We start from the raw sequence: 25,349 nt of genomic DNA, 5'->3' as shown, positions 1-25,349 counted from the left end.
GTTTGGATATAATATATAGTTCTGTTAAATCTTATTATATACGTCTGGTATATCGAAGCTGTCCCCGAGTGCCGTAATGCCAGCCGTTTCGGATGGTATTATTAATATATGTAGTCTATAGATCAGGGTTCCATACACTGTGCAAGAACAGGCCGAAATTATACTTCAATTTGCAGTAATTCCTGACCGTTCCTGACAGAAGTTTTTTGCTTTTTCTCCGCCAGTCAACATGATACGGTGTAACAACTGCCAGTGTCATTCATATACTGATCAACATTCACGAGGTGCTTTGCATTGACTATTTATGGTTAAAAATGGGCGTGTACAGGGCGGGATAAGAGGCTGATCCACGTATGCACGCTTGTAGGTAATCTGTAATTTATAAAGGGAACATTGCTTACAGGTGTGCGTACACACGGTTTTATAAATCTGACCTTTTTTTCGGCGTACGCCATTTTGGGCTTTTGGGCGTACGTACACTTATAGTAAGGATCGTATGCACAGTTTTATAAATGAGATCCCAGAAATGTATTTTGGCCCTAAACCGTTTAGTAAAAGTATTTTGAAATCAATTCTGTGAGGCACTGAAAGCCAGTGTAAAGACTTCAGAACTGGAGTGATGTGATCCACTTTCTTGGTCTTAGTGAGGACTCAAACAGCAATGTTCTGAATCAGCTGCAGCTGTCTGATAGATTTTTTAGGGAGACCTGTAAAAACCCTCGATATATTCTTAAAGCAATACCAGAGAACCTTTCCCGCTTCGATCCCCCTACAGGTTGGAAGCGGAATTGTCCATTACATTACATTATGCAAGTTTGCCAGATCGGATAGCGGATCTGTAGTTCGAATGAACTGGACAATGTAATGTAATGGATGTCATGGATAATGTATTGGACATTAATAATGTATATAATGTAATGGACAATTCTGCTTCCAACGTGTAGGGGGACCGAAGCGGAAAAAGTTCTCTAGTGTTGCTTTAAGGTGGTAATAGGCTGACTTCGTAATTGTCTTAATGTGCCTGTTGAAATTCAGGTCCGAGTCCATGACGACACCAAGATTTCTGGTTTTGTCTGTTGTTTTTAACATTGTCGTTTAAAGCTGAGCGCTGACTTTTACTCCTGAGGAAACTATCTTTAGCTGCTAAATGTTTCACTACAGTATGGTCACCAGCTAGTCGCTAACTGTGTCTGTCTGCTGTTTGGAGCAGAGCAGGAGTTCAGTGGAGAGCTTTTCTGCTGCTGTGGTTCATGAGAGCCACAACACTAAATCAAACACCTCTGCTATCAAAGTATAATGCGTCTCTCTGGTAACGTCTCTGGTCATAAGGCTAACATGCTCACAGTTTAAACGGGTGGTGGGACAAAGCACACACTTAAAATCAAGGACCCTAATTTATAAATATTCTCAAACTCTTGAACATTGAAATATTGAGCCAAAACATTTCAATCACAAAGCGCACACGGCTGGCAATTGTAATGACTCATTTGAGCTGTCAAATATTCAGCAGTGAAATACTCACAAAATGTTCTTTCGTGAAATGTGGTTCAGAAAATGATGTCTGGGGATGGATACAGTATATAATATCTGACACCCACTGGTTTTACAGTATGCTTTTGTTCACATTTGCTTTGTTTATCTCTGATTATTCACACACAGTATATACAGTATATATATATGTGTGTGTGTGTGTGTACACACACACTGCTTCTAATGCTGCTGTTTTCCACCTAAATTGACTCAATATTGTAAAGGTTAAAGGTTGCTTAGTTAGCGTAAAATATGGCAAAGATGAACCAGTTTGAAGCTTGGTAAAACATATTGCACCTGATAGACAGAGAAAGATAAAGACAGAGTACAGGGAGGCTGGGAGAGTCAGTGAGAGCTGGGAGGGCGAAGATAGCAACAAGAAACCATGAGTGAAAGGTGGAAGGGAGAGAAAGGAGTAGAGAGTGTATTAACCGCCTGTATGAATACACATCAGCATATATGTGTGTCAACAAGTGTACAGCACTGGGAGATAAGCTGGAATCATCTCTCTCTTTCTCTGCCGTCTCCTTCCCTCACTCTTCCTCGTCCTGATCTGTGGGCTGCCATCACCATGGAGACGCTCTCCCTCTGAAACAATCCACCGGAGAAATAAATATCTTGTCTGAATGCAAGGAGTAAGGGGCTGTGTGTGTGTGTGTGTGTGTGTGTGTGTGTGTGTGTGTGCGTGCAGACTTTTTAAAGGAAGTGCAGTGCACATTTTACCCACCATCATCTCCCAACAAGTCAACAGTGTGAAAAAAAGACAATAAATCTATTCACGAGTGAATAAAAAAGCACAGACAACAGATGAGCAATGGGTCTGAAACTTATCCTAGATTTTATTGCAAGTACCTCCTACTAGAACATTCAGTACCTCTATCAGTAACGTCTTCGAATATATTTATATCCCATCTCTCTCTCTCTCTCTCTCTCTCTCTCTCTCTCTCTCTCTCTCTCTCTCTCTCTCTCTCACACACACACACACACACACACACACCTACACACACACACACACACACACACCAAGTACGTAGGCTACATGCTTTGAGAAAGTCAATAATATGACTCAAGCCTCCATGAAATGCCTATTGCTGCATACTGGCTGGCTAGCATTGCTGTAATGCGCGTATAACATGGGATTAGTCTGCTAAACATAATCTCAGTTTGAATAGGCAACCAAAAAGATCAAAGCGGTATGGGTGGAGGCTCAGGAGGTCCAACGTGTTGCCGCCCAGACACCATGGCGACCCATGAGACTAGTAGAGGCCTCTGTGTGTGTCATCATGACGGGGTGACATTGTAAGTATACTCAAAACCGCAACCTAGCATGCAGGGAGGCTCTTAACGTCAGTATAATGTAATGTGTTGCCATGGCACCCACAACCACAGCAATTTTCATGCAATCAACTGTGTTGCCATGGGAACAGTAATCTCACCTGAGAGAGGCTGGTTGAAAGGAGTATTTTTCAGTCTAAACCTGAGTGTTTACCCACTTCCCCTCATGCTGTCTTTCACTATCAGATCAATCTCACCATCTCACCTCTGAGCAGCGCATCGAATCACACATCAATAGGATTCATTTGCCCGTACATTAACCTGTGCCTTCACAAAGAGTGATGCACGCTGTGAATTTACAGCAGAGGAGGCCGCTCTGTTTATAATTTTGTATCTCTGTACTATTGATGAAGCTTTAATGTGCCGTTTGATCCCTTCCCATGTCAGAATTCCCTTCTGGCTCTGCTGGAGGAAGATTCTTTTTTTTTTTACTACTAGGATGAGCTACTAGCTGAGCCTTATGCGGTTTCATCACAGCCATATGCAGCGCTTGCGTGCGCCTCGCTCACCAACTGTTCCCCAACTAATCACTGGCTGTTAGAGGAATTTATCTTTTAGTTACAGAGACACTGAATCATCAATGACATGGACACAATCCCCTTTTTTTTCCCTCTAAAATGTCTTAAAACTTATTTCAGAGCCATTTGATACAACTTCCCTTTATCTTTGAGTGAAGCTGTACACTGTACTATCTGAAATTTTTCACAAATTGTGACAATTTCTCTGTCGCTGCAATGCAGGGATGCAAAAATACATATCCCTGCTGTGCATGTGTGTCTGTGGTGCATCAACACACACACACACACACGCACATACCTGTAACAGGTTTGGGTGGATGACTCATACTGTAATCTGGGATGAATGCAGAAGACCCGCCTCTGAAGAGTTACCAGCTACTGATGAAATATACTGCACATTACATTCCTGTAGGACAGAGGCAGTGACTGTGTGAGGAGACTGCAAAATGTACAACTATATATATGTTAAACTATGGTAAGAGTATGGTGTAAGGCCGGTTACACACTGGCTGCGTGGCGTGAGCATGTCAGCTGCGTAGCGTGTCCATTTATATTTCGGCTCCCATGTTAACAGGTTAGAGCTTACACACTGCCTGCGTGACACGTGAGAAACGCATGCCTGCTGGAAATAGAACCGACGCCTATTTTTCACGCGACACGCAAGCGTGTTGGAAGCGTTTCCAGGCAAAATAGAATATGAAAAGATGTTTATATGTCATTTAGACACAAATACATATTAATAAACGACATGCTGATGTTTGAAAGTCTCTAGGTTTGGATATAAATGCAGATATAAATGTAATAAAAAAAACGATTTTCTAATATTGCACCTGTCAATACAGAACAAAATATTCTGTAGCCTATTTTGCCGTCAATACTGCCAACGTTGTCTTTGCTGTAATCAAATCAGTATATATTTATGTGTAACATGGTATTTCATTTTATCAATGCGAAACATACACTCACCTAAAGGATTATTAGGAACACCTGTTAAATTTCACGTTAATAAGATTATCTAATCAACCAATCACATGGTAGCTGCTTCAATGCATTTAGGGGTGTGGTCCTGGTCTAGACAATCTCCTGAACTCCAAACTGAATGTCAGAATGGGAAAGAAAGATGATCTAAGAGACTTTGAGCGTGGCATGGTTATTGGTGCCAGATAGCCTGGTCTGAGTATTTCACAATTTGCTCAGTTTCTGGGATTTTCATGCACAACCATTTCTAGGGTTTACAAAGAATGGTCTGAAAAAGGAAAAACATCCAGGATGCCGCAGTGCTGGGGGGCAAAAATGCCTTGTTGATGCTAGAGGTCAGAGGAGAATGGGCCGACTGATTCAAGCTGATAGAAGATCAACTTTGACTCAAATAACCACTCGTTACAACCGAGGTATGCAGCAAAGCATTTGTGAAGCCACAACCCGCACAACCTTGAGGCGGATGGGCTACACCAGCAGAAGACCCCACCGTGTACCACTCATCTTAACTAAAAATAGGAAAATGAGGCTACAATTTGAACGAGCTCACCAAAATTTGACAGTTGAAGACTGGAAAAATGTTGCCTGGTCTGATGAGTCTCGATTTCTGTTGAGACATTCAGATGGTAGAGTCAGAATTTGGTGTAAAAAGAAAGAGAAAATGGATCCCTCATGCCTTGTTACCACTGTGCAGGTTGGTGGTGGTGGGGGTTTAATGGTGTGGGGGATCCCTTTCGCCTTCAGAACTGCCTTAATTCTTTGTGTCATTGATTCAACAAGGTGCTGGAAGCATTCTTTAGAAATGTTGGCCCATATTGATAGGATAAGGTCAAACATGGTATTAGTATGGTGTTCCTAATAATCCTGTGTACAGACAAGGCTAGCAGCAGCAGCGCCGCGTCAGACACGTTTCTGGTGTGTAAAGACATAGAAAAATCCATGCAGCTGACACGCAACAAACGCCACGCTCACGCCACGCCGGCAGTGTGTAACTGGCCTAAGAGCTGTGCCACTCAGGGTTTACTGCAGAACATATTAGAAAGTTTTTCAATGGGGCCCTATGTGCGATTACATGCAATGGAAACCCATATCTTCAATTTACAGCAGGTACACATAAGAGTGTTTAGCAGACAGTTACTTTACACAAAAGAAGAGAGCAAGGACATTGCCCAACACAAAAATAACTTTACTAATAAACTACCACAGCAATTGTTAACTTCAGCTAAAACAAATGAATGTTGTCATGTCATTAAAATCGCCCTACGATAAAAAAATAAAAAATGGTTTGTTTGTGCATCACTGTAACTGGACATGACTTATATCTTAATATTGGTAAATTAATTTGTATTTTCTAATATGAAGTTCACATTTTTCAAAAATCTAGTTTTGTCTCCTAAAAAATGTTTTTTTTATTGACTTATCACGTGTGACTGCAGATGTTATCAAACTGCAAATGAGCCCATCACGAAAGAGTCTTACAAGAAGAATATGAAGAATAATTTGCACAAGAAGCCTAGTTGTAAATAGTTTATTAACTTGAAATAACTTGTCCTAATAACTTATATTATCAGCATGATTGTGTCTCCAGCATGTGTCACAATCATTATTGTTTGGTAAGTATCTGCTTGTCTGCCAGCCAGTTTGATCAAATCTGCAGTCAACTGTCATTCCCAAGTGCTTCAAAGTTTACCTTGCATAGCAGCTGGATTCTCACGATATCATAAAATCACGCAAAAATCCCACGAAAAACAACCATCTGGCTCGTCAGGTTAACTCGAAGTAGGCGCAAACCAAACTCTCTGCAAAATGAATTTGTGGTGATTACTTGAATTCCCCCTCCAATAAAACAATAACTTAAAAAATATTTTGATTGGGGCTGAAACAGAATTTTGAAAAAAAAAAAAAAAAACTAGGGGAGAAAAAATCATTATTTATTGACTCATTTATTGCTGGTGGCACCACTCTGACAACAGAAATACAGAGTGATGTGGACTACACATAGGAAAGATGTAAGGCTCTGAGTCTCTTTGAGCTTCAGCCTTTAATAAGTGAGTCCACAGTAGCTTCATGTGATCTTGGTCCATGAGGACCCCTGCTGAGTGGGACACATCAGACAGCTACATGTGGAGTCTGGAAAGAGGGAGGACTGTATCAGAGGGAGCCCTCTCTCATTTAAAATGTGAGCAAGGGTTTAACAGGCAAGGACATTGACCTTTCACAGTCTGCAAACCACAAACACTGATTTTACTAGTGGTTGTCTCTAATCTCAGAAAGAATCTTCCAATTTTAGTTTTCAAGGTAAAATGACATGAATATGTCCTTAACAGCACTTTACCAAAATATATTTATAGAGAGAAGGTAATCGTTCTAATAATTTATCTGATGATCTCATTTTATTTGTGGCAACTTGCAAAGGTATACTACTACACAAAAGATGGTAAAATGCCACACCTTCATTCCTTTACCCTCCTTTAATAACTCATTACAAGCGATAGTTTCTGATCACTGCACCTGCTTTTCAATTCGCTTCTTTAGAACACAGTACATACATTTCTATTGCTGTAAATACTGTATGTTTTAATTTTGTCTAATGTTTTACTGCACTAGCTGCATCTATGTTTTAATGTCTTGTATCGACTTGCCTCCCGTTGCTGCCTCTTGGCCAGGTCATCAATAAAGGTAAAATAAAATTAATACTTCAACTTGACAGGGAAACTCAAACTACATTTCTACTGATTGGCCATCGTTGATAGCCTGTATAAGTCAGAATCCGGTTTATTGCCAAAGTTACACTAACAAGGAATTTGCTTTGGTGGTTGGTGCATAAATAAACAAACATTAAACATTAATATGGCATAAACAAAAATAAACAAGTCGCTGGAGTTTATTCATTTTGAATCTGAAGAGCCACTTTTAATTATTTTTGTCAGCGTGTGGTCATCAATTTCTATAATGTTGGACTGTTTATCTCGGCTACACACACCTGAAACCACCTCTTAAAAAAACCTGGATTCAAGAGAGCAAACCATTTCACATGTTTGTCTAATTTCCAACAAGAGCCAAATGATTGACTGTTTGAAACTACTGTATGTGCCTTGTGGTACTACATAAGAAAGAACAAATACAAATTAGGGTTTGACTTAGCCTAAAAGGAGAAAATGTTGACTCAAAGTGGCTTAAAATGCGTAAATTAAATTAAGTTATTGGAAGTCCCTATCTTTTTTGTGAGTGTAACATAACACAATAAAACTAAGTCTATTATAAAAAAGTTAATTTATATACCTACAACTAATCATGCCAGTTACAGTGAATCATGTAATAATTTTCACATACGGCACTGAACATGTAGTAACAGACGTGCGATGGTGTTCACAGATCCAATAAGTAAAAGGCTGTGTGAAATATTGATTGGTTATATCTATGGCATTTAAATGCCCCTCACAGGAATTATGGAAAGGACACAGTTGGGAGAGTAAAAGGAGCAAAATTGAATTCATTCATTCATTCATATGCAAAAAAAAAAAAATAGGAACAACTGTTTTTGACAGAGGAAGAGAGAGAAGTAGTGGAGTTGGGGGGAGATGGGTGGGGGGGATGGAAGAGAGCCATCACTGCTCTCTGATTCAGCATTTTAGCTTCATTTAATTTTCAGTGAGAATGGACTTCTGTAGGAGCATCACAGAGCGAGAAAAGAAAAATAAAAGAACAAAGGGGTGAAAAGCAGAGAATACTCAGGAACAAAAAGTCATGTATCCACACAGTTCAGACAAGAGACCTCAGTGGAAATGAGGTTAACAAAAGAAAAGGATGAAAAGAGACGATCAGTTGTGCTCTAGGCCTGCTTGCCTTCTAATAAACAAAGCCAGGATTTATTAGAAAGCCACTTTCATTGAAAAGCAATAATACTGCTCTACTTTGAAGGTGAAATAGGATGAGAGTAACATGCTCGCCTTACATGCATGACAGGCAGCACACGGGTCAATTGGCCTGCAGAAAAGGTTCTCCACTGAGCTCTACAAACGTCTCGTCAGATCACATAAAAGCAAACTCGCTACAAAATATTAATCATCTCTTACATCATATCTATCAGTGCGGCATTTCAATCAGCAGAGGGGAACATTTGCAGTCAAACAAATATTAAAAAACATCCCTTTCCCTGCAACATACACACACATACACAAATAAGCCCTTTAGCGCCTCATCCAAAACCACTTGGTGCACATTTTCTCATTATCCAAGCATTCCTGTTCTTTCTGTCTGGCAGGAAACAATGGATGGCCTCTAGAGCTCTGAGTGTGTGTGCTTCCTTATTTGTGCTGGAACTTGTTGAGTATGCATGTATTTATATGTGCGTGTTTGTGTGTGTCTGCCCCATGAGGTCAAGCAGCCCCTAAACAAATTTGAGAGCGTGACTCACTGGGGCCTCCCATCTCCGTCCATCAGCGCTGACAGGATGGCATGCCTATCCAGCATGCATGCAGCCCACTGTGGCCTGTACATATACAGGACCACGCAGAGACATATGGCCTTATTATTGCTTTTGTCTCTGGGGGTGAGGGGATGGAATAGGTGGAATTGTGTGTGTGTAGTGTGTGTGTGTGTGTGTGTGTGTGTGTGTGTGTGTGTGTGTGTGTGTGTGTGTGTGTGTGTGTGTGTGTGGGGTTGTTTCTAGCCTCTGGGGTCCCCATCGAAATCCACAGATCCAAAGTCTCTACTTTTGCTCAGTCAAATGGAGAGAAATGGAATGGCTTGATGGAAAGAAAAAAAAAAAAAAACTCACAACACACACACAGCATAGTAGCGTCCCAGGTGTGTGCCTAAAGGATGATTGAGAGCTAACCCTGTGTCTGATAGCGCCCTTTGGGGACTTAAATATTCATGGCTGTGGTGGTTATTGTTATCTCAGTCGGTGGTGGAATCCTACACGGCAAGCATAAGTGCCTCTAATATTAAAAACAGAAACATGGGTGAAGGCAATACCAAAATTTACAGTAATATATCAACCTCAACCTGGAGATTAATGCAGCAGTGCCAGGGGAGGTTGCATAATGCTTTCCTAGTTCTTCACATTTCTCAAATTCAAACTGACAGCGAAACAAACAAACAAAAACTGAGAAAATGTTAAATATTAGGAAAAAAAAGAGGGAGGAAAAGCAGACCAGCATGTGCATAGTTTTGTAAGGCTAAAATGCATCTAATAAGGAATGACATCAGTAATTCTAAGCTTTTTTAAAGTAAGCCCTGAAGAGCAGTTAAATGTCATGCTATAATAACATATGTATGTGTGTGTGTGTGTGTGTGTGTGTGTGTGTGTGTGTGTGTGTGTGTGTGTGTGTGTGTGTGTGTGTGTGTGTGTGACCACACTCTGGTTCTTTAGCTCTTTTTTCATAAATCCGGTTGTTCCAGAGCATTCAATTATCTGTGGAATCTCTGATCAATGTGAACTGTAAAAGCACGCCCTATAAAGTTAAATGAGGATTAATTATTGAATACCAATGCTCTTGCGTGTTCTGTAATGTGCCAAAAAAGCAAAAACAAGGAGGTTCAGAGGAAGAGGAAAAGACGGATGTTTTCCTTGATGGCTGTGGGTTAAGCTAAAGATAATACAAGATCTGGTTAAAGGTCTGAGAGCTAATGTCTCTGTTCATCTTGTGTGTTAAGTTTTTCTTGGCTAATTAAACCAATTCTTGCTCTCCTTAGGGAACGTGTCTTTATTTGTGTTTGTATTTGTAGTCCATGTTGTACTGCATTGTGTGTCGTCGCACATTTGCTCAACCAGCTTCAGCAACAGAAAACCAAACTACACTTTTTTTTCCACCTATGATTTTACCAGCCCGGCTCCTTTGGCTCTGATTCATATAAATAAATAAAAAATGTAATCTGCTTTTGCATTGTGCATGACACCCTGCTCATTTTCTGTACCAAAATACATTTCAAAGCTTATAAAAACTAGGTGAACATGGCTCATTGCTTTTTAATTTGCCATGTTTTTTTCAGCAAGGGATGATTGTCTCTCCTGGACCTGGGCTCAAATTCAAAACAATATTTAATCAGAAGCACAGATTGTTTATTTGAAGTTACAGCTCCCAAAGACAAATGATCTGTGCTGAAAATGTGATGTAAAAGCAAACCTGTTCATTTTGAAGACCAATTGGCAGCCAAAGCCTCGGACCCTTCCTTCACAAAGCTCCAATTCACTTAGTTACTGTTGCTACATCTGGCAAGCTACCTGTTCTCGCATGCCACATAAGCAGTGTACAATAATGATGGCAGATTAACCATCAAAATTCCCAGTCATTTCTGAAACAATGGGTCCTTGATTTCACACTGTAGTGAACAAAAGCATCTTCTCTGGAATTTGCTGGCTGAAATGACAACTGTCATGAGCAGATTTTATCAGATGTAGTTAGATAGTGTAAGCTAATGCTAACAATTAAACCCTGTGGTTGGAAACTCAGTCTACAGCTGACTTTTTAATGTTTTGTTTTAAAAACAAGAACCCTGTAAAAGGGTTTTAAATATCACATGATGGCTACATACATATCATACTAAAAGACGGAGGCTTTAAGTTTAACTACTTGTCCCAGACACAAATCTTATACCATATTATAATAAGGTGCAGCATTGTTCACGTATTGCAGGTTAGAGCCAGTAGTGCAGTATAACAAATAAAGTGTAATGATGAGATGTTATTTGTTCTAACATATTCTTGGGTGGTTTGGATGCTTATTATGTAAACATACTTGGAGATGAAGCAACACAGTGGATAGATTTATGGCTTATTGTTCATATTTTCAAACAGCAAGCTTCACTTTTACAAGAGAAAAGGATTTGAGGATGATGGATCACTGATGAGTTTGGCAAACACAACAATATCTAACATACAGTATGTTTGGCTGGAATTGAGCTCAAGTGTAAAATCAAATAAAGAGCAGGACAGTGCTGTTATTGTTACACTAAACTCTCTCTATATGGCTTCCATGGCTCACACGGGGTGGATGTTCCAGCCCTGAACAGGTATTCTTCTAACGTAGCTGTAACCTCACTAAATAACGTTCCCTTTCCTTTGGAAATAACTCTACGTTACTATCGTAGGTAGTAAGCTAGTTAGCAGGGCATGCTAACATTTGCAGCTCATGTTAGAGCAGATAAATACACAGTTTAATCCATTCCTTACACTTTTGCTCTTGTGTTTTTAGTTTTGTAAATGCTAAAAAGGCACCACTCTCCAAAAACTTGAGGATCACCTTTACTAGAGTGTAATGCATCAACATGTAGAGAAATCCGAAGTTTGACAGTCCTGCTGTGGCTAGTTACAGTTGGTAAACTATGACTGGACAAACGGGGCATGATTTTGCAAACACATTTTCAGTCTACGTTACTAATATTTGTATTTGTCTATCCCGCCCCCTCTGCCCTGCTTTCCCCTGACTGCCCATCCCCTTAGCATTGACTCACTTCAGTATCTCCTTGGAGTGGCCAGTGTTGGAGCTCTTTTTGTCAAGTGTTCCGAGGCAGCTTGATTTTATCAGGGTATGTGGCCCTCGGTCCAGCATCATAGTGGAGGTTGCCGTGGCAATGACAGCCACTGCATCACGTACCCTGGCCTCGATGTTGTAGTCCCATTCGTCATATGACACCGAGATAAGCCCTGGGAAAGAGAGAAAGATGGGAGGAAAAAGAAGAAGTAGAAAGAAATATGGCGAAAGATGAAAAGGAGGGGGAGAGAGACAGAAAAGTATGAAAGAGAGAGGGAGGATACAAACAGGCAGGCAGAGTGCAATGAAAAACAGCCAGAGGGGGGAAAAGAAATACAAAAATGAAAGCATTTTAGAAGAGATGCTGAAAAGTGGCAAAATCAAGACTGCAAATATACCTAAAATATCTTAATTTGGTACAAGCCAGAGTGCAGCTGTTTACTGTGCTACTCTGTTTAAAAAAAAGTAAATAAAAATAAAGCTACAGGTTGAAATCACAAGAAAAACTTGCTGAATATGAGCGTCGGTCGAGACCATGGTCATCCCTCAGTTCATTTTGTTATGCTTTGGCTTTCCAAGCATGAGGAACTGCTGGCTATCAGATGTCAGCATCTATTTCTTACACCGGCAAACAACTGCGCTTTCGGGTCATTTTCCATGACTGGTTTGGGTTATGTGTTCACATTTGAAACCTGCATCGTAAATGTTTTGGAAAAAGGCAATCCTGCATTTTCAGGCAGCCTTGATGTTGTTACTGGTTTCTGGTTACTGGAAAAAAACTGCTTGAAACATGCTTGGTGACAAAGGGGAAAGGGGCAAATGACAGCCACTGTAAAATCACAAAGGAGTCTCTTTTCTGCCTGACCCGATTCCATGGAGAAATATTTTCAAAACAACATCACTGGAAATTCTGTTAATGATGGACTCCAGTGAGGTCAAAGCTCAGACTATTATTAGAATTGATGGCCACAATATAAAAGTAAAGCTTGTCAGTCCACATTTATCTCATATTTATGTGAGATATTGTAGAATAAAATGACACAAACTTAACAGATATGACCAAATAAACTATATAACAAATTATGAACTCACTTACCTGAGGTTAAAGCGCCCATATTATGCTCATTTTCAGGTTCATAACTGTATTTTAAGGTTGTACCAGAATAGGTTTACATGGTTTAATTTTCAAAAAACACCATATTTTTGTTGTACTGCACAGCTCTCTTTCACTGCTGCAGATCCTCTTTTCACCTGGTCTCTGTTTTAGCTACAGAGTGAGACCTCTTTTCATCTTCTTCTTCTGTACTATCTTTGATTGCACTCGCACATGCTCAGTAGCTCAGATGTAGAGCATGTCAGCTAGCTAACTCTAGAGACAGTAAAAGAAAGCCTGTTTCTCCAACTTTGGTCAGTTACAAGGCAGGATTAGCTGGGAGACTTCTAAATGAGGGCGCACGTGTAAGTAGTTCTTTTGTAGATTATGGTGAACTTGTGTGTGTTGTAGCAATGCTTTGCTATTGAGAACGACGTAGCATGCTAGCGTTAGCATTAGCGTTAGCATTAGCGTTAGCATTAGCGTTAGCATTAGCGTTAACATGCTAATGCTAACGGTTAGAATGCTAACAAGCTAACGGTTGTGGTTAGCCAGCTCATTTCGGACTGTGACGTCACAGTCTGAGCCGATTTTGAACAGCTCACTAGGAGACTGAAGGCAGGACACATTCAGAAACCGTATCTCACTCAGAACAGCATGGATGGATTTTTTTCAAAGTTTGTATGTGTGTGGAAGCACCAGAGACACAAAAGAACACCCCAAATCCCAGAAAAAGTGATTTTTTCATAATATGGGCACTTTAACAGAAATCAGTATGTACCCTACAACTGACTGGCACAGTGTAGTGCAAATACACAGGAGAACATTTGCATATATGCAAATATTTTAACACAAAGCTTTTTTTTTTAAACTTACCACACAATAATGTAATACAGATTTCAGTGTTTTGCTCTCCAACACTAAAGCAGAGGAGTTACTTAAATTAGTTCGAACCTGGCCCCTCAGGTTTTAACCCTCTGAGGTCTTAGCCATTTTTTCCAATCTTTGGTTTGCCTGGTTTCCTTAACCCTGTTATGCACAATCAATTTAAATTGTGAGGACAACCTAGGCTATCAGAATATGTACAGTATGCTGCAGGGATGTTATATAGGGTGACCAAACGTCCTCTTTTGCCCGGACATGTCCACTTTTTACGTACTGTCCGGGGGGTCCGGGCGGGTTTTATAAATTCATGAAAATGTCCGGTTTTCACTGTTTTTCATGGGTCTATTACGCGTGTACTTAAATTGAGTGGCGCTTTGCACAGTGTACTACGGTACTTTGTTGTGTGACGTAATTCACGAGCGGCTGCTTTGTGGGCGGCTCTGCAACGCGCACATACAGGGACTAGAGCAGACAGCGGAGCAGCATTGTACACAAAATGCTGCAGCGTTTCCTGCTAAAGTTTTCCCACCGTGGTCAGAAAACACAGGGGAGACACTTTGTTTGTGTGTCTTTATTATTTATCTTATTACATTGAAAAGGTATTAAGACATATTTTGTTGTAGCTGGATTTTCTAACACAGAAGAGGTCATATTTATTTCATATTATTTATTTATTTTAAAAGAGAGATATTATTTTGTTACAGGTTGTTACAGATTTTATTTTATTACAGAAGTTATTTTTGCACCATCGAGGCATAATAAAGCATGTTCATTAACCATTAATTAAGCCTGTCTGAATTTTTGTCTCGAGGCCGGGCCAAGTGTCCTCTTTTTTGGAAATCAAAATATGGTCACCCTAATGTTATATGAATGTATACATTGTTATATGACTATAAATACAAAAGAAAAGCTAAAGCTGTTAGCTATCAAGCTTAAAACACAGAAACCAGTCTGGGTTGTAGTGTCGCGGAGATAATGAAGATTACACAACTTGATTTCTGGTTTCATATTTATTTATTTATTTTATAAAGACACTGCTATATATATATATATAAAGTAAGTCTGCACTGTACTGCCGTCGCCGCCTGACAAGGTTTTAACGTCTGACCTATGAACCTGATTCTCTGTCTGTCAGTACATTACATGCAGCAAAGGTGGGATACTTTATTAAGTTGTACATACTGTATATGCCTAAACTCAAAGTACCAACAAATTATATTCATATGAATCAATTATATAATATACTGATATGTTGACTGACAGTCTTATTGCACAATCAAGGCTACGGTATTCCCCAGGACTTCCAAAAATGTTATGATTCAGGAAGTGCCACAACATTTTTTAGGGATGCACTGATCCAACTTTTTCTCTCCAAATACTAAAACTCAGAGTTGCCACCGAGTACTCCGTACCAGCGCCCTCTTTTTACCATATTCAAAATCTGTAAACCTGCTTGAAACCTTTTGGGATAACATTTATCTAAGGTAACCTAGGGTTACTCTGTTGCTCTAAAAAATTAGTTGACAACCCAAAGTGACTAAATGTGTGCAATTGATAGCAGAAACACTGAATTTCATAACATTAGGTGCCTTTCACTTGAGAAAGGACCGTAGGCGGTGAGATGAAATTAGGGCAGAGAGATTGGGAATCAAATGCAACAAAGGTCCCCGGCTGGAGTCCAACTTGTTAAGGTTTGTGAGATGTAATTCTGAGAGAAGTACAACTACTGTTAAGAAACAAGAGCATCCCTGGCAGCATCTACATTACATTTTACATCGTTTGCCCTGGGTTGGACGTTAAAGGGAACTGTTTATAAGTAAAAAGAAAAATGATTGATGGCACAAAGCGTCAAGAGGGCAACAGGGCTGCACATTATTAAAAGCTACACTGAATAACTGCAACTATAACAGTGCTCAAGACCTCATCACTCCAGATAAGATCACTAAAGCTGTCAGGGTATGTTTATGGACAACACCTGGACAAATCACTCTGAGGATGTTGATCATTTCCAGTCAACTGGTCTCAATTTTGAAAACTGTGATTAAGGGAGAGAGAGAGAGAGAGAGAGAGAGAGAGAGAGAGAGAGAGAGAGAGAGAGAGAGAGAGAGAGGTCTTTTGGTGTTATTTGTTTACGCTATGATTAAAAACAAAGCATCATAACTAATTTGGCAATGGTAGCTTAATGTTTAAAATTTGACACGTGGCACTTAATGAGCGTTCTCTACACAACCCTAATTAGCATTTTTTTCAGCAATGGTATGATACTTTGAGCATGTGAAATCTCTATTTGAGCCCTGAAATGGTAAGACCACCTCGTGTTTGGATATACCTGTAGGGAAGACAGAGGGAACGTGGTCTGCATCTCCAGCCACCAGGGAGGGCACGATCCAGGTGAAGCCATAACCTGTGAGGCCCACAGAATGGGCCACCTCGAAGATAGTGCTTGCCTCCTCCTTTGTGCAGTACAGTAGAATTACAGGACTCTGCAGTTTCTTTAGTTGGTTTTGGATCTTGGAGTCTCCATCGTCTACTGACATGTCCAGTAGGAAGACTTCTTCTAGCTCCCAGCCGACAAAGCTGTTATCGATGGTACTGCGGACCTAGATAGGAAAGGAAAATGTGATTTTCAAAAGGTGTAGGCTGCACACATACAGGTGTTAAGAAGAGACAAAGCTGTCTCCTCCTCCAGCTCCCAGATTGCAAAACTGTTCTGTCTTTACACATCCCTTGGGAGTAGGACGCAGCAAGAGTGAGATTAGGTAATCTCTTTTCCAAAATCTTAAGGCTATATCCTCATACACACAGAGGAAACTCTCATGGAGATAGTGTCTATTTTATTTTTCCATGGGAACTTGTAAACCCAGAACACAACACCACAGGCATAATTACAGATTATGTGCAGCCAGCAAAAAGTGATTTTAGGATTCTGGATCCTTAATTTATATGTGGCATTTAGATGAAAGGCATATTTTTGTTTTGTGTTGCAGAGGGAGAGAGGAAGTAATAGCTGTATCTTAAAGGAATCAATCCAAAGGGAGTTATACCATACAGGTTGAGTAACAGGCAGAACAAAGCATTTTGTGCGCAGCATATCCCATTACAACACTAATTTTCTTCTGTATTGAAAGAAGAAAAAGAAACCTTGAATCTTATACGTGTGCTTGATATTTGCTTGCGAGAGACTGTAGGATTTAAAGCTTTAGTGCGTAACTTTTTGGTATTAATGGATGTCCGTTACATTCAAGCCATTGCCAAATGAGTTTCTACAAAGCTAATTAAGACTATCAGCTCCACAAAACTCTCTCTGTATTTCTCAGTATGGCTATGTTCAGAAGATTGTGTCGTCCGGTGACTTTCCTGCGCAGAAGCTCGAGTGAAGATAATTACCTCTTCTGAAGAGTCCATCATGTTTTTTTGATCCTCCATGTCCTCCTTGGCTACTAGCAACTGCATGGAGGAGGGTGGGGGCGCGTGTGTGATCATGTAAGGCTTGTATCATGTGGACGTGCCACAGTTTTGTTGTCATTACATCCTCATGAGGGCGACAGAAACTACGCACTATAGATTTAATATGCTTCTAATAAGTGGTTTATGCTTTTCTAGCTGCTTAATTCAGTAAGGCTTTGAGTAGTTTGTTTTCAAAATACCTTTAAACATTTTGCAGATATATAGTACAGTAAACTATACCAGCTGATATGAGACTCTTTACATTCAATATGAAGCTAATGACCATGGGCACTAAATATAATTTTTCATGACCTCCATTTAGATGATTAATATATGATTTTTGTTATTTTAAACCAGATTGTTGCTTTAACTTTGTTCAAAGGAAAAACCCTGACATTGCTGCAATATTATTAAGAAACATGCATTAGCTAACTTTCAATAATTTTTCATTCTTTTCAGATGTGTATCTGATGTTCAAAGTTATTCAGGATCTCATACCATCCCCTTTACAGAGTTTGTTCTAAGCCCTGGAGATAAGGAGGCTGAAGCCTCACTGAGTGGCTGCATTCAAAAAGACATACTCGGCCATTCTGCCTTTTCCATTAGAGCAATCAGAAAATGGAACTCGCCAAACCATATCATTTTTAAAAGCTTGAAATTATGGCTTAAACCAGTGGTGAAGGAAGTACTGAATCTCAGTACTTAAGTAAAAGTACAAATAACCAGAGACATATTTACTTTAGTAAAAGTAGAAGTACCACAATGACAACCCTACTTAAGTAAAAGTAAAAAAGTACCTGATTTTAAATGTACTAGTATTAAAAGTAAAAGTACTTGCATAACAATTTATTCTCTTAATCTTATTTGCATATTACCATTTTAAATGGTTTAGGTTTAAATTAGTTCGTTAGTTTGCACCTTGGTCAGTGAGGGCCACTGTGTCTAGCGACCCGTGATTTACAAAGGGGTGGTTCAGTTATTTGGATGCTTAGCTTCGACAGTATCCATACTGTCCACTACCACAAACAAGGCCTGGCTTTAAAAAAAAGTTCCTATCCTAACCAGCATAAAACAAATATGTTGTTAGAATCGGAATGCGTTTGGTTTTATTCATGGATGTATTTTAATACGGTTTTATTTCCTTTAACCATGGGAGTGTAAGCAAATAAAGTGTGTGAAGCAGCAGAAATGGGTAGGCAGATGTGAAGCGGTCCCGCCAAATAAATAAGATATGAACGCGTCTTACGCAGCCTGGCAGAGAAGTAAACAACGCTGTGGAGAGAAATAGATGGCAACTATGATTTAAAAACGGGAATAATAAAAAACCAACATTTTCACTTTTACCGGAGGCTGTATTACCGAGGGTCAGCAGCGCTGCGCCCGGGCTCTGGAGCACCGGAGCCGGCTTGGAAGTTGATGAAGGATCGGTGGTGCCCCATATATATCTATGGCAACCAAACTTCACTGGTGAAACAAACGTGTGACGGTCAGGAAGACGTTTTGGCAGGGGGAAATATTGATCAGAAAATGTAACGAAAATGTAACGGAACGTTGTAGAAATGTAGTGGAGTAGAACGTATAGATAATTGCTGCAAAATGTAACAAAGTAAAAGTCAAAAGTATGCACTACTGATTCTACTTAAGTAAAGTAAAGATACGTGAAAAATTTACTTAAGTACAGTAACAAAGTATTTGTATTTCGTTACATTCCACCACTGCTCAAAACCAGACAATCAAGTCCTCAGAAATAGTGGCTTTTGTTAGGATCTTGTCATCAATTGTGCATAGTCCGAGCTAAATAAACACCAAAATAAATGAAAACTTTAGATAAGACACACATCTCATCAAGGGATAAATAAAAAAATATGAAAACTACCGTATATGTCAGGCCTCTTATAATGGGTTCCCAAAAGACAAAAGTAACAATACCTAATATACCCAGGACCCAGAGCAATAGTGAATCTCTCATTTGAATCCATGGTTGAAAAAATGTACGGCCATTAGCTGTACACTATAATCAAAGGAATATATATATATATCCTTGCAGATAATATTCTTTGTAATTTTAGTAGTAGTTTATAATGTATAAAGGTAGTGCATACACACCTACTGGTATATGCTTATAAGCAGTAAACAATTTTTTACTGTATTAAAAAATACAGTACAAAAGAGTTGTTCATGGGGCGGTTTGCAAGTCACGGGTGAACAAACGAACCATTCAACAAACGGTCTATTACATGTATGTCTTAATGTTTATGTTGTTTATTTACCTTGTTGACAAAGTCCTGGTAGCCAGGGTAGTATGTTGTGACTATTGAGAAGATGTACCAGTCATACTCCTCCATGATGTTCAACATGACGGAGGCCTGCTGCTCGATGGACGGACCAAACTGGAAAAACATGGAGTGGTCGTCCTGAAAACCAGAGACAAGAAGCCAATCAGCAAACAAGGCCATGAGTCACACAGCATGAGAGAGAACTGGAAGGTAGGGCACAGATGATTGTAGAGCATTGTCCAGCTACTGCAAGCCTCAGGAATTAATATAGTTCCGTTTATAGATAGGAGTTTCTGTGTATGCTCTGTAACTGAACTAAAGAATATAGAGTAAAATGACATATTTATCTTCTGTATTTATGTTTTAATCAGATACTTTTACTTCTGTGCAAGGTCAAAGAAGGTTTTTCCACTAGTTATGAATATTCAAAACATAGACAAGGTGACTCATTTATTATCAAGGAGCCCTATCAAAGCTATGACAACACATTTAGTATGCGGCAGAGAGCATGACAGGTAAGATGGCCACCTGGTTCAATGATATTTAATGTAGAGTACCAAATGTGTGGACCGACATCTCTGTCAAAACATTTGTCTCCAAGGAGAGAGAAAGAAGAGACAAAGTAAGAAGAGCTCTTGGCACTCCAGGACCTCGATGTCTGGTGCTATGGATTGTTCAAGGGCAGGTCGATCCCCCATGTAAAACTGCCAAGCAACTCATCGGGAGAAGTCAAGACGGATTACGAGTGTTAGTGACCAGAGGCGACATGGCATCAGCATCATGTCATGGGTTCTTTGTGTGTCCAGAGTGAAACATACTGTTGAAAGGTGACTGAGATGACTGGAGGTGTTGGTTCATGATTGAACATGGTCGTACTTCATTGTTAAATAGTCTAAATTGCTCAAGAAGTAAATGTTTACATTAACAGAATAGTTTACATTGACTGTATGCCTCCAGAACGCTGACACGGGCAGGAAAGATTGCAGCAGATCCATCTAATATTTACAACAAACTGTCTGAACCTCTCCCCTCTGGCAGGAGGCTGCGGTCCATCAGGACCAAAACCTCACACCATAAAAACAGTTCCTTCCCCTCTGCAGTCAGCCTCATCAACAAGGCCCCGAACCCATGGTGACATTGACTTTCCCCTGTGCTTCAGCCTTGATCTTGGGACCACAAGGAGCAACTGGTCAGCTGACCTGAGTGACCTTGGGGGGACTTATTGTTGCAATAGGTCGGAGAGATAGGTTGGAGCTAGCCCATTAAGTGCTTTGCACATAAACAATAGTATCTTGAAATCAATTCTGAAACGTACAGGGAGCTAGTAAAGGGAGGCCAGTACGGGGGAGATATGCTCTCATCTGCGTGTTCCTGTCAAAAGACGAGCTGCAGCATTCTGGACCAATTGCAAGCATGAGAGAGAAGCCTGCTTTACATAAACATAAAGGGCATTACAGTAGTCAAGCCTCATTGAAATAAAAGCATGTATAACCCTTTCAAAAAAAATTATTATATCTGCTTGTCCAATTTAAAATCACTATCCATTATCACCCCCACATTTTTCACAGTAGACCTCATATATGGTACCAGGGAACACAGGTCCATATAAATTGAATAACAGTTACCACCTAGTTCAAATCAGTTTTGCTTTCATTAAAGCTTAAGAAATGTAATACCATATAATGTCCTTGAGACATTTCAACAGTGGCTTTAAGGAGTTTGCATCTTTCCGTTTCAAAAGCAGGTAGATTTGAGTGTCGTCAGCGTACAGGTGAAATAAAATGCATACTTTTGAGGATGGACCCTAGGGGAGCATATAAATGGAAAAGAGGACTGGCCCAAGAATAGAACCCTGAGGAACTCCACAAGGGAGAGGTGCTGAGGAGGATGCAGAAAAAGCCGCTAAGAGATCTAAAAGCATAAGAATGGCAGAATCCCCAGAGTCAGTGGCTAATAAGAGATCATTAAAAACCCTTCAAAGTGCAGACTCAATGCTGTGAAGGGCTTTAAGACCAGACTGGAACACCTCCAGAATGTGATGTGTCTAGAAAACAGCTCTTTCTAAAATGTTTGCAGAAACAGGAGTTAGAAATATACTCCGCAAAAAAAGTCCTCTCACTTTCAACTGCTTTTATTTTCAGCCAACTCAACATGCATACAACTTTGTATGAACATAAAAAAATTAAACTACTAAGAAATAAACTTAACAATGTTACACAGACATGTGACTAACAGAAATGGAAAAATGTGTCCCTGAACAAACGATCAAAATCAAAAGTCACAGTCAGTATCTGGTGTGGCCACCAGCTGCATTAAGTGCATCTCCTCCTCATGGACTGCACCAGGTTTGCCAGTTCTTGTTGTGAGATGTTACCCCACTCTTCCACCAAGGCACCTGCAAGTTCCTGGACATTTCTGGGCCGCATGGTTCTCGCCCTTACCCTCCGATCCAACAGGTCCCAGACGTGCTCAATGGGATTGAGATCCGGGCTCTTCGCTGGCCATGGCAGAACACTAATTTTCCTTTCTTGCAGGAAATTGCGCACAGAACGAGTGGTATGGCTGGTGGCATTATCATGCTGGAGGGTGATGGCAGGATGAGCCTGCAGGAAGGGTACCACATGAGGGAGGAGGATGTCTTCCCTGTAACTTTTGATTTTGACCATCCTTTGTTCAGGGACACATTTTTCCATTTCTGTTAGTCACGTCTGTGAAACATTGTTGGCAAGTTGGCTGAAAATAAAAGCAGCTGAAAGTGAGAGGACGTTTCTTTTTTTCCTGAGTTTATATAGGTCTAAAATTATAGGTCTAAATGTGTCCAGATTGGATTTTTTTAATTAAAGGTTGAACTACTGCGTGCTTGAATGTTGCCAGTACAACACCGGAAGCAAGACTGTTGTTTAAAATCATTTGAATGGTCAGTCCAATAGTCAAAAATCTCTTTAAAAAGGATCCGTAGGACAGCTTAAGGTTTCATATTTCTGTGTCACTAAAAGACACAGATACTATATACAGTAGTTTTTGCATTCTGCACGCTATTTTGTATATATTTGTTTCTGTTTCTGTATTTATTGTTCATTTCTTATTTATGTTTAATATGTTTGTTTATGTATGCACCATTCATCAAGGCAAATTCTACGTAGGTGTAACTTACGGGGAACATGTATGTCTCAAAATGTACAGTACAAACATGTACAAAATGTAATAGCAATCCATCCAATAGATGTTGAGATATTTCAGTGTGGACCAAAGAAATGGTGGTCCGAGCAGGCGAGCGACCACCCGACATTGCCATGCCTAGAGCCATGCTCCTAGCATGATTAGAAATACACCTGATAAAGTTTACCTATTTGAACAACGTATAATGTGTAAATATTAGAGGTGGGCCATCAGGGCCAGCAGGCTGGACTATATAAATATATTTTCATATACATATATGTTTTCATTAATGCTATATGTATTTTACAAAGTTTTTTCCCATTAGTCTATTAACATTATTTCATTGCTACTCTCTCCCTCAGTTGCGCTGGTACCAGTGCAGCTCACATAAATTAGAGCTTTAATCTAATATCTACCCCCTGTGCTGTCTCCGGGTGAAATACCTACAGTGGTAGGTCTTCAGAAGTTCAAGTGAATCCTTCAGCTGTTGAAGCAAATGGGGATAATGTTGTTAACTGTCATTTTCTTTAACCATTAAGATTCCAAGTTTGCCATATTGGGTGTATTCTTTGACACGCCGGAGCCTTCTAGCTTGCCTGGCATTTTTGCATGTGGCATTATCTGAGAGGCAGTCAGCCAACCCATAATGTAGCATTGGTTCAAGTTCTAAGATTTATTTAGACTTTCTTTCATGACGTTTCAATTTTTAGACGTAGTGCTTTAGATTTCTTTATTTAGACTTTTACTTAGCTCTGTTGTTTTTACGCACAATGGCTGAAAGAGGAGAAGAATCGGATTTGGTGGCGGATTTACTGGCAAAGCCTTTTTTGAGAAGGACCTTTTATTGGATCTGAAATGCACCAATGTACTGTATAAGCATGCCACTGAACTCAAAGTAAACAGGATGAACTTTGTCTTGAAATGATGAGCAGCTCTGGTAAGTTTAATGGATTGTTTAGTAACTTCACCAGCTATTGATTATTGCTTGCTTGAGATCATTGCTGCTGGTTTAAATTATGTTCAGATGCAGTGGCCTGGCTGTGCCTTTGAGTGTGTGTGGTGGCATGTGCTTTTATGCCCAGCAGCTTGGCTACAATCTGTGGGGAAGCCTGTTGAATCCTGATTGTGTTATTTATTTGTGTTTTACGTCATTTTTGTTTGCTTGGTGGTTGTACTGTATGAGTAAATGTGACTAGTTGTTGTGAGCTTGTCCTTGTTTCTTTGGTAATGACATTGATTTGGGCTATATGTGATATATATTTGTGATGCCGCATCCTGTCATACTGTAGTGGTACATCCTTGACTGTTATAGTCATCATGTACTCATGTCTCTGCAATAATTGTATTGTAACTCTCAGGTTTTGAGCCTTGTGTTAAATCACTTTATTCCACTCGATAAAGGTTGCTCATTATTTAATGCACAGACAGTATTATCAATATTCTAATCTAGCTCCCCTTTAAGTCCATCATCTTTGCTGTTTACTTACTCTGCAGTTTTGATACAGAATGTGATTAAAATCTAGGTGAAATCAAGGACATTGCACACGTCACAGCATGATTAGTGAGGACTACAGTACACACTTTTTAATCAATTATTTCACTTCATTTGTCTTGAACTTTAAATTAAAGGTGATTGTTTACATGTGCCCCCCAGAACATCTTACACTTGCATGCACTTCTACACTCTGTATATGTTTCATCTTCATCTGCATTCATACACATGCACACATACACAATCAGTCATGCACATTAGTCATACAGGAGGCTGAGCACTCCTCGAGTTAGATGCGCTAAGTCCACTCTAGATCAAAGCCCATCTTCCCCTTCCTCCATTTTTTTACCCACATGACAGAAATGGTAGGTTACCAACTTTTCACTGTAATGAGGTAATAACATCACAGTGTCAAGTGAGGGTGGGGGGATTGGCAGTGGTGGAAACAAGGGGGGAATGAGACTATGTGTGCACTCAGGCTGAAACCTGATGTTTTACCTACATTGACAGTAAATACACTCTGCTCTGTTCGAGAAGGTAATGAAGGTATTCTCACGCATGAACGACAGCTAATGCACCATTCAACTCTAACCTCACACTTCAACCATTGTTTGAGCATTTCAGCTTCAACGTGCTTTTAAATGAATTGCAAAGATGAGTGCTACATATAATTTACACTGACATTATTAATCCATCTGTGGATCCAGTCATTTTCTATAACCATGTTCACAATCCTTCTGTTCACCATACAGACACCTTTTCCCATCTTTAAAGGATGAAGCTGGTGGTAATCTTTATTAGGGATGGGGATTGTTAATTTTTATTGATATTTATATCATTTTTGAAATATTTTTTCCGGTTTGCGCACGTATCTATTTTTAGACATAACGTTACATAATCCACTAGTCTCGATAGCAGTATTGATAAGCTTGGACCTTATTGATTTTTGAGAAATTTGGAACCAGTCCTTAATAGAACCGGGTCTCGAGACCCATCCCTACTCTTTATTCTTCTTATTGTCAACAAATCCCTTTAAAAGACCAAAACCAACAATGACTTGAGCTGAACAAGTATTGTGTAGCCAAAGCCTGACATAGCTTATTACTCTGTGCGACACAGACCTCAAAAGACTATTAAAATACACCAATGAGCCACACT

The 25,349-nt window shown here is 39.8% G+C and overlaps 1 protein-coding gene across 6 annotated transcripts in view; it reads right to left on the bottom strand.

Annotated features, from left to right (window-relative positions):
• grin2bb (glutamate receptor, ionotropic, N-methyl D-aspartate 2B, genome duplicate b) overlaps positions 1-25,349 on the bottom strand; it is a 115,555-nt gene that overhangs the window by 27,158 nt on the left and 63,048 nt on the right. For all 6 annotated transcript variants that reach the window (XM_039810448.1, XM_039810440.1, XM_039810488.1 and 3 more), the window contains exons 4-6: positions 19,535-19,678; positions 16,147-16,417; positions 11,820-12,012 (exon numbers count right to left, since the gene is read on the bottom strand). In XM_039810448.1, the coding sequence (XP_039666382.1) occupies positions 11,820-12,012; positions 16,147-16,417; positions 19,535-19,678 (608 nt within the window). The remainder of the gene's footprint in view (positions 1-11,819; positions 12,013-16,146; positions 16,418-19,534; positions 19,679-25,349) is intronic.

Source organism: Perca fluviatilis, chromosome 1 (assembly GCF_010015445.1).
Source record: "Perca fluviatilis chromosome 1, GENO_Pfluv_1.0, whole genome shotgun sequence".
Classification (NCBI taxonomy): domain Eukaryota; kingdom Metazoa; phylum Chordata; class Actinopteri; order Perciformes; family Percidae; genus Perca; species Perca fluviatilis.
Note: the sequence above shows the minus strand (reverse complement) of the source record. Positions and strands in the feature narration are given on the sequence as shown.